This window comes from Sciurus carolinensis, chromosome X (genome assembly GCF_902686445.1).
Source record: "Sciurus carolinensis chromosome X, mSciCar1.2, whole genome shotgun sequence".
In the NCBI taxonomy this organism is placed as follows: domain Eukaryota; kingdom Metazoa; phylum Chordata; class Mammalia; order Rodentia; family Sciuridae; genus Sciurus; species Sciurus carolinensis.
The window spans coordinates 42,601,434-42,617,911 of NC_062232.1; the positions used below are offsets into that span (position 1 = coordinate 42,601,434).

General features: G+C 44.7%; 1 protein-coding gene across 2 annotated transcripts in view; it reads left to right on the forward strand.

Moving 5' to 3' along the window:
• Window positions 1-10,436, forward strand: part of Maged1 (MAGE family member D1) — a 102,205-nt gene extending 91,769 nt beyond the window's left edge. The window contains exons 1-13 of one of the 2 annotated variants that reach the window (XM_047536386.1): window positions 3,078-3,230; window positions 3,738-3,811; window positions 4,508-5,230; window positions 5,855-6,523; window positions 6,656-6,719; window positions 6,934-7,013; window positions 7,184-7,275; window positions 7,477-7,556; window positions 7,648-7,690; window positions 7,972-8,034; window positions 8,605-8,719; window positions 9,635-10,020; window positions 10,228-10,436. In XM_047536386.1, the coding sequence (XP_047392342.1) occupies window positions 3,767-3,811; window positions 4,508-5,230; window positions 5,855-6,523; window positions 6,656-6,719; window positions 6,934-7,013; window positions 7,184-7,275; window positions 7,477-7,556; window positions 7,648-7,690; window positions 7,972-8,034; window positions 8,605-8,719; window positions 9,635-10,012 (2,352 nt within the window). In that variant the 5' untranslated portion in view covers window positions 3,078-3,230; window positions 3,738-3,766 and the 3' untranslated portion in view covers window positions 10,013-10,020; window positions 10,228-10,436. Of the gene's footprint in view, window positions 1-3,077; window positions 3,231-3,737; window positions 3,812-4,507; window positions 5,231-5,854; window positions 6,524-6,655; window positions 6,720-6,933; window positions 7,014-7,183; window positions 7,276-7,476; window positions 7,557-7,647; window positions 7,691-7,971; window positions 8,035-8,604; window positions 8,720-9,634; window positions 10,021-10,227 lie in introns of those variants that run through there. The other variant, XM_047536387.1, reaches the window with a different exon arrangement.
• Window positions 10,437-16,478: the final 6,042 nt, after the last annotated feature.

A 16,478-nucleotide genomic window follows, 5' to 3' on the forward strand; every position in this document is an offset into this window, starting at 1 on the left:
GAGGTGCTAGGGACATAGCTTAGTGTCACAGTACCCTTGGGTCCTATCCTCAGTACCCCCCCCAAAAAAAAACCTTCTAAAAATCAACAAGAAAAAGACAGACTATCAAATAAAAAATAGATAAAAGACTTGCACACACATTTTGCTAAAGAAATCTAATATGTCCATTACTGTATAACATGGGGTTCTGCCACATTACTTCTCAGAAATATAAACTAAAGTCACAAGAATGTCAATAAATACGCATCAGACTAGGAAAAATTTGGAAAGGTCTTATAATATGAAGGACTATAGAGTATGCCAACCTTACTTTTGGGCATGTGATGTCATAGAAATAAAATGAAGTAAGCATTAAAATGGGAATATGTATACAGGTATCTTGATGTCAATGTCGTTTGTAGATGCCCCTCCTCCTCAAAACCCTGTAACTAAAATGAATGTCTGTGAGTAGAAATTTGAATGCATTCTGGTTCATCTCTATTGTGGAATATTATGCAGCCATTTAAAAGAATGAGTCAGAGGTACATTGTTGTTAAATGAGATAAATCAGATGCATAAAAGTTTATGAAATATCAGTTCTTCTAAAACAATAAAACATGACTATTTGAGGATGGATGGAAAAGTGGCCTTAATGTATGTATGGCAGGTGAAGGTAGAAATGAAAGAAGAATGGAAGCAGTTAGCAGAGGAATTCAATTTAAAATATTAATGGCATTTCTATAATCCTTTTGATGTAAGATATGTGTGTATGCATAAAGTGGTATATAAAAAGGTGGCATAAAATCTTAGTAACTTTCTCAAGGTGGTCAGATTTAGTGATGTTTTACATAATATCTAAAATATTTAGATAATTTTTGAAGTTTAATTATGAATGCATTAATTCTATGATGACAATGCAGTATTTGTATAATGAAAAATAAGTTAATTTATCACAGGAAAAATGTCTCTCGGGTTTCTTGCTTTAGCAGCACGGTGGATAGCATGATTCATTCATTCATCAAATGAATATTTATTGAGCAAATAAAATGTGTCAGGCATTGTTGTAGGTGCTGGGAATGCAAAAATGAATAAAATAGACAACAATCTCTCTCTCTAAGCAGCTTATATTCTACTGTAGAGAGAAGGGTACAGCTAGAGGAGATGGTGGGGAGGAAGATATATACAAAGGAGTCAGTTTAAGACCTGTTAATTTTGAGTATACCAGAGGCATCCAATTGGAGAAGTGAGGCAGGCAGTTGGATTACAGATCTAGAATTCATAGGCCAAGTCAAGACTGGAGATAACAGATATGGAAGCAGATAGCAAATAAAATGGTGTTTCAGATCTCCTTTCCTGAGTCTGATCACGTCCCACTGCAGACACTTTACAGAGGAAGTGCTGAGGAAAAACAGGCAGCTGACAGGGAAGGTTGCTATGCAACAGATGAGGAAAGTCATCCAGCCAGGCAGAATTGATGTTGGCCCTTGGGGACCAAATGCTGCAGTCCTTCCTAGCATTAGCTTCCTTTCATATGCAGGCTCCTGGCAGGAGCTGATGCCAGAACAAATGGAAAGCGCACAAAGATCTGCCTTGGATTCTGGCAAAGGTTCAGTTCGGTTTGAGTCACCTCACAGGTGTCTACGTTTTGTTTTGTTTTTTTGTTTTGTTTTGTTTTTTGCCTTTTTGAGTGTCTCCAGCCATCCTGGAAGCAGAGCAGCCTGTGTGTCCTTGAGCAGGACCCCAATGACTGTGCTTCCCACTCTGCATTTTGAGAAACCAGGCTCAGAGAAGTCAAGTGACCCAAAGGGTTCACATTGCCAGGGACAGAGAAGCCAGGCACTCCACCTCTGGAATGCTGAAGCCCGGCCCAGCTTCTTTCTGCAAGACCACAGCTGCCCCAGGCCTCAGGCCTGCAAGAAAGCAGGCGGACATGGATTCTGAAGCAGGGTTTGCCATGGCACAGACACACAGGCGCCTGTCCTGTGTGTTCCAGCGGGCACCAGGAAGACCTTGGGGGCACTGTGATGGTGTCACTCACAGGAAAGAGTCTTGACAGTGGGAACAGAGCAGACCCCAAGGATCAAGTCCCACACTGGAATGGACACACATAGAGCAGGCAGGGTTCTGGGTCCTGAATGCTTAAGCCTCTTAGAACCCAACCCTTGCTTGTTTGGGGCAGATGTAGGGTGGGAGTGTTGTGTTGCTCAAATGGAGGAGGGACGAGTGCCTTGGTCCCCAGGCCAGCATAAGCAGAACAGCGGCTTTGCATTTGGGAAGACCCAGACCCAGATTTTGCATTTTCTGTTTACTGGCTCTGTGGCCTTGTGTGGTTCCTGCACTGTGTGCCTCAGCTTCCCTGGTCTGTAAAATGGGGAGGCTGCCATCCACCTTCCAGGGCTGCTATGTCAGGAAAACAAGCCAGAGCACTGCACTGATACTGCTGTGAGGTACAAGCTGTGCTTTTCTCTGCCCACTCCCCTTCCCCTCACAAAATGTTTTCATGGCTGGAGCTGCAGAAAGGCAGGAGGGAAGCTAATGTTCTGAGTCTGGGAGCTAGTGAGGGGGAACATGTAAAATCACGTGGCGGGCATATACTTTACCACCTCTTTTAACAGTGTGTCCTCTGGCCTTTCCCTTTCCAGGGTTGCAAAGTAAATGAACTCCAGGGGAGGCCTAGCACTTGTTGCAATTAGAGACCCCCCACAGAGACACCCTCTATAGAGATCTAAGCGGTGCTATGCAGAGGGTTAGAGAAGCACTCCGACCTGACCCTGGGGCCTTGAATAGGGGAGGGGCAGAATAGAGACGCATTGCGGAAAAGGTAGGGGGCCGGTGTGTGGGGCAAGGGGTGGGACCAAGAGGCACAGCGCATCTGTTGGGGGAGGGGATGTAGAGGAAGGGGAGGAACTGCTGTACACTGTCGACCTGGTTGGTGGTGGGGTGGTGTGTTGGCAAGGGGGCGGGGCCTTCTTCCAGTGCACATGCGCGTCGTAGTCTCCAGGACGAAGCTTTTGTTGGGAAAGCGGGCGGGACTCTTATTTGGTCGGTTAGCTGTTGCGCATGCGCGCGGCGTACTGAGGCGGTGGGTGGTATATTAGGCGAAGAGGCGGGGTCGTCTAAGCTGCCGCGCTGGCATTTTCTCCTGGACAAGGAGAGAGTGCGGCTGCTGAGAGCCCAGCACAGCTATCCCGCTCCTCAGAGTCGTGAAGAAGGGAGGCAACGAGGGGGTTGGGGTTGGGGCCTGAGGCAAGGTGAGATTAGCCCCCAGAAAGGGCGTCTGCCCCCTGGTGCGGGCCCCCCATTTTTTATCCCGACCCCTTTACCCTGGATTCTGAACCCCTCTCCACTGCCTGAACCCCCGTTCACATCCCCCACCCGTTCCTTCCTGATTTAGAACCCCGTTCGCTCTCTGAACCCCTGTCCAATCCCTGCCATCGTTCCTCACAGAATCCTCACAGATTTCTCCATCGCGGTCCGTACGGTTATTCGATTCCTTCTGATTCGAAACCCTCCATTCAACTTCCCAAGCGCGAATCCCAGCCCAACCCGAAAACCGATTGGAAGCTTCTCCCTGTCAAGCTTCTCGAGATTTAGAATCTCCATCGGGACGCCCGCTCACTTTTCCCGCTCCGTGCCTCCTCACATCCAGCCCCTCCTCCGCCCCCACAATCAAACCACGCACACGCACACCCCCCATTTCGGCCCTCGGTGTCTGCCCTCAGTGGTATAACGCCCCGCTCCTCTCCCACAACCCCCAGGCTCCGCTCTCGCCCGAGGGACAGGAGCCATGGCTCAGAAAATGGACTGTGGTGCGGGCCTCCTCGGCTTCCAGGTGAGATCTCCGCTCCCCACCCCACCATTTCCCGGGCAGACACTCCCCCCGCCCTCGGGCCCCGCGGGTCGCCCACACGCCAGGATCCGATTTTGCCCTCTTTTCGTGCCTAGATTCCGTCGTCTTTCAAATTCCTAGCGTTTATCGAAGGGGGGTGGGGTGGCCCTTTTCAGCCATCAGTCCCTGCTCAGAGAAGGGGGAGACCCTGTTAGTAGTCAGGGCAATCTGCCCAGAGAATGCGGGTTGGGTAAGGAACCATTTTTTTTCCACAGTCCTGACGCGTGTGGAGCAGTCTGTCGCCCCCTCCCCCACCCTCCCTTTCTCCCGCATTCCCCTCCCCGCGTGACCCCCCTCATCCTCCTCAACTCCTCGCTCCGCCTCGCGGCCTGAGCCCCCTTGGCAAGCCCCACTCGCGTTTCCCTGAGCCCACTCCTCGGTGGGCGCCCCCGCCCCACTCGGGTTCGCGCCGGCTCTACACGCTGCCCCGCCCCCTCATCTTGCCTCTGCCCCCGCCCCCCTGCACCCGTCCCACGTTTTTTCACCCGCCCCGCCCCACTTCAACCCTTGTCTGCCCCCTAGGTGTGTCCCAGTCCCCCTGGTTTTGCACCAGCCACCTCCTGCAGCTCCCCTGCTGCACTGTGCCCCCTCCTCCTGCTCCTGAGGCCGAGATTTAATTTTCCCCCCTGTGTTTTGCAGGCTGAGGCCTCTGTGGAAGACAGCGCCTTGCTTATGCAGACCTTGATGGAGGCGATCCAGATATCAGAGGCTCCACCTACCAGCCAGGCCACAGCAGCTGCCAGCATGCCGAATGCTAGTCCCCAGAGTTCACAGCCCCCAACTGCCAATGAGATGGCTGACATTCAGGTCTCAGCAGCTGCAGCTAGGCCTAAGACAGCCTTTAAAGCCCAGAATGCCACCACAAAAGGCCCAAATGGTGTCTATGATTTCTCTCAGGCACATAATGCCAACGAGATGCCCAACACCCACCCTAAGGCAGCCTTTAAGTCTCAGAATGCCACCCCAAAAGGCCCTAATGCTGCCTATGATTTTTCCCAGGCAGCAACCACAGGTGAATTAGCTACTAACAAGTCTGAGATGGCCTTTAAGGCCCAGAATACCACTAGTAAGGTGGGCCCAAACCCTACCTACAATTTCTCTCAGTCTCCTAATGCCAGTGAAATGGCCAGCAACCGGTCCAAGACAGCCTTCAAGGCTTGGAATGATACCACTAAGGCTCCTATAGCTGATACCCAGAACCAGAATGTAAACCAGTCCAAAATGGCTGCCCCACCAACTGACATAGAGACAAACCCAAGTATCCCTGAACCTGATGGTGCAGCTGCGCAGACATCTGCAGATGGTTCCCAGGCTCAGAATCTGGAGTCCCGGACTATAATTCGGGGAAAAAGGACTCGAAAGGTGAGATGCCTGCTAGCTTCACTTTGATTTGGGTGCTCGCTCTTCTCTGAGGTTTTTTTTTTTTTTTTTAATGGACAAAAGTGTATGTAATTGCCTATACTGGCTAAACTGAAAGGGATGTTAAGGTGAATATTTCTGTCCTCATGAGTGTCCATAGACTAATGGGAGATAATACGTGGGCATTTTGATAGCAGCCACTGTTAGGTCATTTAACCTTTTGAGAGCAGCCACTATGTTAGGTCTTGAGCTAGGCCCACTCACATAGGTTATCTCATTAAATCTCAAAAGTACCTCTCACTAGTTAGGGATCATACTCTAGTGTTACAGAGGAGGAAATTAAGTCTCAGAAAGATGAATTGACTTGAGCGATTCATTCAGAATGATACAAGCAGAGCCAGGAAGAGTAAGCCTTAAGCCTCCAACCTTGGGTTGCTTTTGGCTGGTGTAGAGATGAAATTCTTACCTGGAAGACCATGAAAGACAAGCCCCAGGCTCAAGGTGACCAATGGCCAGTGGGTCAGGTTGTCAGTATAGGTGAGGGTTTAGGGAACCTTCCTGGAATAGATAGGGTGAGGTTATATGACCAACTAGTCACCTCGACTTTTCTTCTCTTTGATGATGCAGATTAATAACTTGAATGTGGAAGAGAACAGCAGTGGGGATCAGAGGCGAGCCCCTCTGGCTGCAGGGACCTGGAGGTCTGCACCAGTTCCAGTGACCACTCAGAACCCACCTGGTGCACCCCCTAATGTGCTCTGGCAGACCCCATTGGCTTGGCAGAATCCATCTGGCTGGCAAAACCAGACAGCCAGGCAGACCCCACCAGCACGTCAGAGCCCCCCAGCTAGGCAGACCCCACCAGCCTGGCAAAACCCAGTTGCTTGGCAGAATCCAGTAATCTGGCCAAACCCAGTGATCTGGCAGAACCCTGTGATCTGGCCAAATCCCATTGTCTGGCCTGGCCCAGTTGTCTGGCCAAACCCACTGGCCTGGCAGAATCCACCTGGATGGCAGACCCCACCTGGATGGCAGACCCCACCCGGCTGGCAGGGCCCTCCAGACTGGCAAGGCCCTCCTGACTGGCCACTACCACCTGATTGGCCACTGCCACCTGATTGGCCACTTCCTACTGACTGGCCACTGCCACCTGACTGGATCCCTGCCGACTGGCCAATTCCACCTGACTGGCAGAACCTGCGACCCTCACCGAACCTGCGACCCTCCCCCAACTCGCGTGCCTCACAGAACCCGGGTGCCCCGCAACCGCGAGACGTGGCCCTTCTTCAGGAAAGAGTAAGAGCTATACCTCCCCACTCACTTCTTTCTTGCTCTTTTTTTTGTTGTTGTTGTCCTCCTCCCATTTATAATCAACCAAATTTTCTGCAAATACCTTTTAACTTTGGTGATTTTCTTTACTCTGCTCAGGCAAATAAGTTGGTCAAGTACCTGATGCTTAAAGACTACACAAAGGTGCCCATCAAGCGCTCAGGTAGGCATCGAATACCCCCTCCCAAAGATCTGCCCTCTCCTCCTTCCTATGCTTTATGGACATCCCTTTGTTTATATGTCCCCTCAACTTCATAGCTGGTTTTTCATTTTCCACCTTTGAGGACATTAGCTGTGCTACCCTAAGCAAGCCTGGCAAAAGGGCTACTGCTCTCTGGACCCTGCTCAGCCCAGGTGCTCCCTTTTCTTTCTTACAGAAATGCTGAGAGATATCATCCGAGAATACACTGATGTTTACCCAGAAATCATTGAACGGGCATGCTTTGTCCTGGAGAAGGTGAGAAGGCAGCTCTGAGGGACAGGAATGATGGGGAAAGTCTGAATTTCAAAGATTCATGGGGTTCTTACGGGAATTTAGGGCAGCCTCACAGGGAGGTGAGTGACAGCCTCTGGGTAGCTTATACTAAATTTTAATAATTTCATAGTCTTGTTTTCTTTCCCCTATAGAAATTTGGGATTCAGCTGAAGGAAATTGACAAGGAAGAACATCTGTATATTCTCATCAGTACCCCTGAGTCCCTGGCTGGCATACTGGGAACGTAAGATGGGAGAGGAGGTGGAACATGGCCTTTCTCAGTGATGCTTTTTTTCCGGGAATTTCAAATAGGTCAGGGTCACATAGCAGGTCATGGGCAGAGCTGGGGTATGACTCTCCCCTCACTAATGAATATTGGGGAAGCTAGATGGGTAAGCTGTTGGGGGGTCTCTTTGCTGAAAATGTTCTTTTTCTATTTCTTTAGGACCAAAGACACACCCAAGCTGGGTCTCCTCTTAGTGATTCTGGGTGTCATCTTCATGAATGGCAACCGTGCCAGTGAGGGTGAGTGGCTGGACTTGCAGCTGGGGGTTGGCTACAGCCTGATTTTCATGCTCATTTTCCGTGCCTTGTCTCCTCTTGCCTCCCATTGCAGCTGTCCTCTGGGAGGCACTACGCAAGATGGGACTGCGTCCTGGGTATGATTGGGCTGTCTCATCTCTTGCCTGTTTGAATCATCCTTTGGCAACAGAGGATGGTCCCAGGACTGCATTAACCTGGTGGTCTGGGGGGTTTGGTTTGGGAAGGAACAGAGCCCAACGTTATCACCTGGGTGGATGGGGAAATAGTCCTGAACTCTCTGCCTTTTTTCTCATCTCTGACCTTGTGCTGGGAAGCTCTTCGCTTTTCTTTGGGCAAAGTCAAGTACTTTCTGATTATAGTTTTCTTTCTTTTCTTTTTTTTTTTTTTTAACTATCAGGGTGAGACATCCCCTCCTTGGAGATCTGAGAAAACTTCTTACTTACGAGTTTGTAAAGCAAAAGTAAGTAATGCCTAAGGGGTCTTTCTGAGTGTCATGATTCTGATCATTGCTGGTTTGCCTCAGAAAGCCCCTCCAAACTCATTTCTTAACTATACTTGTACATGAGCTCACAGAATCTGTAATCAGGAGTTTACTCCTTGAGGTTGAATTTTCCACAGCTCAGTTGTCTTACAAGTAAAACCTGTCCTCTATCCCCATGGTAGACATTTCTAAGCCTGAGGCAGGCAGAGACTTTCATACTGCTGTGTAATCATGGCAGTGGGCCTATCTGTGGCTCATTGACAAGATTACAAGAACCTGGAGCTAAAGCTTTGGCAGAGGAGTGAGATAAGTGTCCTTTATGTGACCCTAAACAAGCCTGCCCTGCACCTCTGAGTGATTGCCTACTATAGAACCATGGCACAGGAATTCAGAGGTCTGACGATTAAAGGGTAAATAACCTGATTGTGTTTAGGAAAGTCTGATAGTAAGAGAGTTGCTACCTGAAATCAGGAGTTTCAAAATCAGGTTATTATGCATTGGTGGACTACCACTGGGTAAGAAGACAACAGACATTTTTTGCTCTCTCAGATACCTGGACTACAGACGAGTGCCCAACAGCAACCCTCCTGAGTATGAGTTCCTCTGGGGCCTGCGTTCCTACCATGAGACTAGCAAGATGAAAGTCTTGAGATTCATTGCAGAGGTAATGGAGGAACTGTTCCCGAATTGATAGGTTAAGGGATGAGGTATCTGTGACTGGGAAAGGCCCAGAACAGGAATGAGATCCTAGGTATGTTGTTGTTGTTATGTAAGCAATAACACAAAATTGGGTGGTTAATATATATTGGATGCCAAATATATAACTAATACCATTATGAATTTTGTGTTGTTTTCTCTTTTTGTCAGGCTTTTCAATATATTTTTATTTTTTCCAAGCTTTATTAAGGCATAATTGGCAAAAATTGTATATATTTATGAGTTGCCTGATTTTTTTTTAATATTAAGTTTTTTCATTTTTTTAAATTGACTAATAAAAATTGTACATATTTGTGAGATAGAATGTGATGCTTTTATGTTTTATGTATGTATATATTGTAGAATGGTTAAATGAATCTAACTAGTCTAGTTAACTGTCACCTCACATACTTACCATTTTTTGTGGTAAGCATGTTTAAAACCAGCTCTTAGCAATTTGCATATGTATATATAATTATTAACTATAGTCATCATGTTATACAGAGCTCCAGAAATTATTCATCCTATCTAACAAAATTCATACCACTTAACCAATATCTCCCCATTCTCCATCCCACCCCATACCCTGGGCAACCACGATTCTATTTTACTTGTATGATTTTGACTTTTTTTAAGATTTGGCATATGAGTAACATATAGTATACATCTTTACATATCTAGCTTATTTACTTAGCATAATGTCCTCCAGCTTTATCCATGTTGTCAAAAATAGCCAGATTTCTTTCTTCATAAAGGTGAAATAATATTCCATCATGTATATAGAGCACTTTCTCCTTATTCATTCATCTGTTGATGGACGATTAGGTTAACTCTATATTTTAGTTATTTGTAAATAGCTTTTCTTTGGTTTTCTTTATGTCAGGTTCAGAAGAGAGACCCTCGTGACTGGACTGCACAGTTCATGGAGGCTGCAGATGAGGCTTTGGATGCTCTGGATGCTGCTGCAGCTGAGGCTGAGGCGCGGGCTGAAGCAAGAACACGCATGGGAATTGGAGATGAAGCTGTATCTGGACCCTGGAGCTGGGATGACATTGAGTTTGAGCTGCTGACCTGGGATGAGGAAGGAGATTTTGGAGATCCCTGGTCCAGAATCCCTTTTACCTTCTGGGCCAGATACCACCAGAATGCCCGCTCCAGATTTCCTCAGACCTTTGCTGGCCCCATTATTGGCCCCAGTGGTACAGCCAGTGCCAACTTCGCTGCCAACTTTGGTGCCATTGGTTTCTTCTGGGTTGAGTGAGATTTCAGGTAGGTACATCACTTTAGATTGGAAATTTGCAGACCACAGAGGATATAGGGTTGATGGGGTTGTATTTATTTGTGTGACCTAAGTTTCGTAGGAAAGCCTTGTTGGGGAGATCATGAAAGTATAGGAAAGCACTGTTTGATATTTGTTATTTGTTATTTGATATATTTAATTTATTGTTTATTACTTTTTCTTTCTTGTGTTCACAGATATTGCTCATCAGTTGCAATAGTCTTTCCCCTGAGTGAGGCTGAAGCCTCAGATTCCTTCTAAACACAAGCTATCTAGAGAGCCACATCCTGTTGACTGAAAGTGGCATGCAAGATAAATTTATTTGCTGTTCCTGTCTGTTGCTTTTTTTTCCTTGTGTGCTGTCAAGTTTTGGTATCAGAAATAAACGTTGAAATTGCAAAGTGAATTAGATGTGCTCCATTTTTCTTTTTTCTGTTTTCCATATTCAGGGAGAGATCAACATTTAATAGGAGGGGACATCAGCTCTAACTTGAAGGGCAGATCAGCTTTCAACAGGAGGAAATGCAGGAGGATCCAGCTAATGGAGTGGGAACCAAAGGAAGGATCATTGTACACAAGAGACCCAAGAGTAGTATAGTTTATTCAATAAATATCACAAAACGTGGAGATACGTTGCTACACGTCCTGGAGTGATATTGAGAGAAAAGAAATAATGAGGGAGAGCTCCAGGTAATGATAAGGTTCAGAGTAGGAGTTGAAGGGGAGAGATGAGTCAGTAGGTTGGTTATACTGTCCATGTGGGAAGTGAAATATCTCCAGGATGGAGACGAGTAGGAGTAAGAACACTATGAGTCACGTGCCAAAATCAGAAAAAAAAAAATATACCATAGCCACATTGCCCAGGCCTCCTCCCCATCTCTGGGAATGCAGCCCAGCAGCCTATCCCTCTAGGAAACCCTTATCATTCCTCACCCCCACAGGACCAGGCTTCATCATAGAGACTGGGTTTTATGAACAGTGAAGGAGGCCTCACAATGGCCTCTTCTTTCCTGCAGGGAGAAAGGGGAGGCTTTGTGCAGAGAACAAGGATTAAGAAAGTAAGACAAAGCTACATGCAGGGTTATATGACCTTTCACTGTGACTGTGAACAGGGGCCTGGCTTGATTACTGAAGGTCTGTACTGGAAGCAAGACTCTCCCACTGAGAATAAAATTATGCATAGACCACAACTTCCTTAAAAGCTTGGTGGTATCTGGGTGTTCAGACAAGGGCATGGGCAGGAGCTCCTGGTGTAGGAAATGAGCAAAGGCAAGTTGACCCATTGAAAAAAGCTCAGTAATGGGCAAGGACAATATTTAGGGCTTTCTCAGGCTCCCAGATGATTTCCATTCTGTGAAGGCTCCTGATTAATAGGCATGAGCCAGCAGTCAGTACATGACCCTACTCCCTCCCCTGTCTTGTGTCCTCACTGCTAGACCTCTTTTTCAGCCAGGTCTATGTCCTGATCCTCTTCTCTAGAAGGCCTGAGGGATTCAGCTGGAGGCCTTTAAAGCACAAATTGTCCTAGTCTTGTTTCTGGTGACTCAGGCCTGTGCTGTGGTTCCTGCATTTCTGGGGTTTTCCTCTCAGTGATATGAAGCACCTGAAGTCTTTGGAATTGAGACAGCCTTTCTGTGGGGGAGGGTGCATTCACCACCTGCTATGTCCACAGCAGGCTTGAATGTGGAGTCTCCCCCACTTACCTCAGGCTTCCCTCAGTATGTATTCATATCCTTCGCATTCATGTAGTTGCATTCCACTTTGCGGCCTCAGAAAAGAACAAATCATGCATCTGTAAGCCAACAAGGTGAGCACAAGTCATTCCTGAAGTTGCATTCCTGCCTACCATCACCACCCACATCCCAATCTATACTGTGTGCAGACTGTCTGCCTGTAGGGAGGAGAATTCAGATGATCTGTGTAATATACATTAAGATGTCAGGCCTAAGAGGTGCCAATGGAACATCCTCCCAGTTCTACCCTGAACTATCCAAGTTGTCTGGGCTTCAGTTTTTCATTTGTACATGGGGAAAGAGATGAGAGTGCATCTCTCTGGTCTCCTTCAACTCATATAGCCTGTGAGACAGTGATCTAATCTATGCAAGACTGATGGAGCTCTGTGGATCCTCAAAGCTATGCTAGGTGCAGAAGAGTTAAGAGTCCTGGGTCACTGCTTTGGGTGATCAGACCCAGGAAAAGTTTATTTAAGAGGACAATATGGTTACAGCAATACCAGAGGCATGTAAGTCACTAGGGAGTTCTAGGGAAACTGAAAAAGAAGGAGCATGCATCCTTGCAACCTGGGGCTAGCAGAGGAGGCCTAATGCCTGTGGAAGACCCCTTAGATCAATCCCTGTGGACTACACCCCACTGTGGTCTTCAGCAGTAAAAGAGCAGACTTCTGCTGTATTCACGCCCCAGACTAGATTTAAGTCTGTTGCTTCCCTGTTCACGAAATTCTGTTGTGATTTGTACAATTGACAAAATATGAATAAGGACTTTAGATTAGATACCAATATTTTACCAATTTTAGTGGTCTTATTTTGATTCACTGTTTTCTGTAAAAGAAATATTTAAAATTTGTGTGTGTGTGTGTGTGTGTGCACGCGCATGTGGAGAGAGAGAGAGAGAGAGAGAGAGAGAGAGAGAGAGAGAGAGAGAGATTCCTTATAATAGGGAGATCATCCTGGGTGGGCCTGACTAGTCAAGTGAAACTTTTACAGGGGCTCTAGTTTTCTTGGCAAGAGATGTTTGAAAAGTGAGAAATTTTATGCATGGAATTTTTCCATTCCTGAATTTGAAGATGGAGGGAGCTACAAGGCAAAGAATATGTGTGGCCTCTGTGAGCTAAGAGAGGCCTCTAGTTGATAAACAACAAAGAAACCAGGACTTCAGACCTACAGCTGCAGGGACAGGAGTTACAGCAATTTTAATTAAATTGGAAATAGATTCTTCTCCAAAGACTCCAGAAAGGAATACAGCCCTACCAACCCATTGATTTCAGTCTTGCCTGGACAGAGAACCCAACCAAGCCATGCCTGACCTACACTAACCAAAGGGTAATAAATGGATGTTGTTTTAGCTACCCAGTTTGTGGTCATTTGTTATGCATTAATAGAAAACCAATACTTGGCCTTTGTGAGATGGCATGCCCGGATGTTTGTCTACCCCTATTGAGACAGAGTAAATCAGATTATTCCCCCTGGAATTGCCAAGGGGCAGACATGCAACCTACTCTTAGTCAATCACATGCTCTCTCCTTGGACTTTGAAACTTCAATGATTGACACAAGAGTGAAAAAAAATGGTTTATATGATTTTACCCCCAGGGCAGCATCCTGATCAGACTGTTCCTGTCTCTGTTTTGTTCCTATTCAGTTCTCAAGTTACTTTCTTTGGTCTTTCTCCAATTCTGTGAGCTTCTGACATCTTTCTAATAAAATTTATTTACATTGGCAAGAAAAAGAGAGTCCTAGGTTCCAATTCCACATTTTTTCAATGGTGTGACTTTAAGCAAGTTTCTTCCCCTCTCTGAGTGACAGTTTATTTATCCATAAAAGTCGATGAGGGAATAAAATATTTTGGAATAACTGAATTTTTATGCATTCTCCTATATTTCCCAGCCATCTCTACGGTTGTGCTGGAGTCATGAATATTTTTGGCCAGTGTCTGTGCACTTCAAGGACAAGACACCTATGGGTCCCTATATTGTCAAAATAATGTGTCCAGCAGAGTCCTGGGAAGTTCCCTGGATGGTTGGTTGAATGTCCTAGTGGAGATGAGACAGTAGGATGAGAACAGGGATGGAGTTGGATGGCCTTTGAATTTGGGGCTTGGCCCCAACTTTCTCTATCTCTGCCATAGCACCAAGCTACAAATGACTCATATACATAGGGAGTTAATTAACTTTGGTTTTGTGTGGAGAGGGACAAGTGAAGGATATGGAGAGATTGGACTGGAGGACCAAAGGGGACCAGACAAATGAGTGTAGGTTGGGATCACATTGAAGAAAAACCTCAAAGATGAGCCTGAATAGCTTAGACTCTCTTCTTGGAACCTTAGCCATGCATGTGATGCCAATTTTTCACTCACTAGTTTTAGTATCCATTGATGATTCTTCCCCATTCAATTTCTACCGTGCGTGTTGTATAGAGATAACTTTCTATTTCCATCATTCTTATATGATCTAACTTATACAAACTCACATAAGCTTATAATTAGAAATCATTCTTTTCAAAATGAAAAGAATAATCTAGTTTTATCTAAAAAGGAATTTTGTCAAATATTTTATAATTTGAGGAACAACTCATTCTTTTCTTTAAAATCACTTTTAAATTTTGATCAACCTGTCTTAATAGAACATACTAAAAGGGTTCAGTTTGATATTCCACACATGAATACAGCATGCACTGATCAAATCCAACCTCCCTTAATTTGTTGCCCACCCTACCCTTCCCAATCTCTATTAATCACTATATTGTATTCACATCAACTTTTTTTTTACCTTCCATCATTCTTTTCTTTCCAGCTTTATTGAGGCACAATGTACAACACAGTGTTTTGATATCTGTATACATTGTGAAATAATTGTCACAAGCTAATTTATGTATCTATTTGCTCACATAGTTTTTGTGTGTGAGTATGTGTGTGTGTGTGTGTGTGTGGTAAGAAAATTTAAGATATAATCTCAGCATATTTCAAGTATACAACCTAGTATTGTTGACTATAGGTACTATGCTATACATTAGATCTCCAGAATTTATTTATCCTGCCTAACTTTACACTTTTTGACCAACATCTCCACCTCCTCCTCTCCCCCCACCACCCCACTTCTGGCAACCACCATTCTAAACCTATGAATTTGACTTTTTTAGATTCTACATATAAATGAGACCATCCAGTATTTGTCTTTGTGTCTGATTTATTTTGCTCAGCATAGTATCATTGAAGTCCATACATGTTGTTGCAAATGGCAGGATTTCCTGATTTTTAAATAGTATTGAATAATATTCAGTTGAGTACACATATCACATTTTCTTTACCCATCCATCTTTTGATGGGCATGTAGGTTGATCTGAGTTATTTTGAATAGTGCTGTAATGAACATGGGAATGCAGATATCTCTTAGATATACTGATTTCATTCCTTTGTAAATATATTCAAAAGTCAGATTGCTAGATCATGTGGTAGTTCTATTTTTAATTTTTTGAGGACTATCCATACCATTTTCAGAAAAAAATGTTCAACATTACCATACATCAGGGAAATGAAAATTAAAAATCACAATCCCACCTGCTCAAATGGCTACTATCAAGAAAAATAACTTGTGTTGATGAGGATATGGAGAAAAGGAAACCATTGTACATGTTGGTGGGAATGTAAATTAGTATATCCATATAAATGTAAATTTAAACTGGCCTATGTCTATCAAAAAAAATCCTACCTAGAATCTGGCAGTAGTTGCACTGCACCCATGGATCATTTGGGGAAAATGTGCATCTTTATAGTGTTATTCCTTCCACTCTATGAGAATGACCTGCCCCCACATTTATTTAGGTCTTCTCATATTTCTTTCATCAGCATTTTTGGTATACAGATACTGTATGTATTTTGCAGTTTAGACCTTTTCTTTGGAATAGCTATAAATGGTATTGTTTTTAAAAATATTTTTAGTTATAGATGGGCACAATACCTTTATTTTGTTTATTTAGTTTTTTAATGTGGTACTGGGGATTGAACCCAGGGCCTCATGCATGCTACGCAAATGTTCTACCACTGAGCCACAACCCCAGCCCAATAGTATTGCTTTTAATTCCCATTTCCACATACTTGTTAGTAAATAGACAAGTGATGGATTTTTGTGCTAAAATTAACAAGGTGCGGTGGTGCAGACCTGTAATCCCAATGCCTTGGGAGGTTGAAGCAGGAGGATCACAAGTTCAAAGCCAGCCTCAGCAACTTAGTGAAGCCATAAGCAACTTAGTGAGATACTGTCTCTAAATAAAATTAAAATGGGCTGGGGATGTGGCTTAGTGGTTAAGTGTTCCTGGGTTCAATCTCTGGTACCAAAATAAATAAATAAACAAAAAAATAAAATTTTAAAGATGAACTTGCTGATGTCATTTATTAGTTCTATGAGACATTTTTTTTGTAGAATTCTTGTGATTTTTCTCCTAGACAATCAGATTATCTGTAAATAAGGACAGTTTTGTTTCTTCATTACCCATCTGTATGCTTTTTGTATTGGGGGGGACATGGTTCTTGTTGCACTAGCTAGAATTTCCAGTACTATGTTAAAGGAGAATAATGAGAACAGATAACCTTACATATTGTTGATAAAGTGGAAATACTTCAGAATTTCACCATTTTAAGTATAACCTTAACTATAGGTGTTTTGTGGATACTCCTTATGAACCTGAGGAAGTGTCCCCCTATTCCTAGTTTGCTGA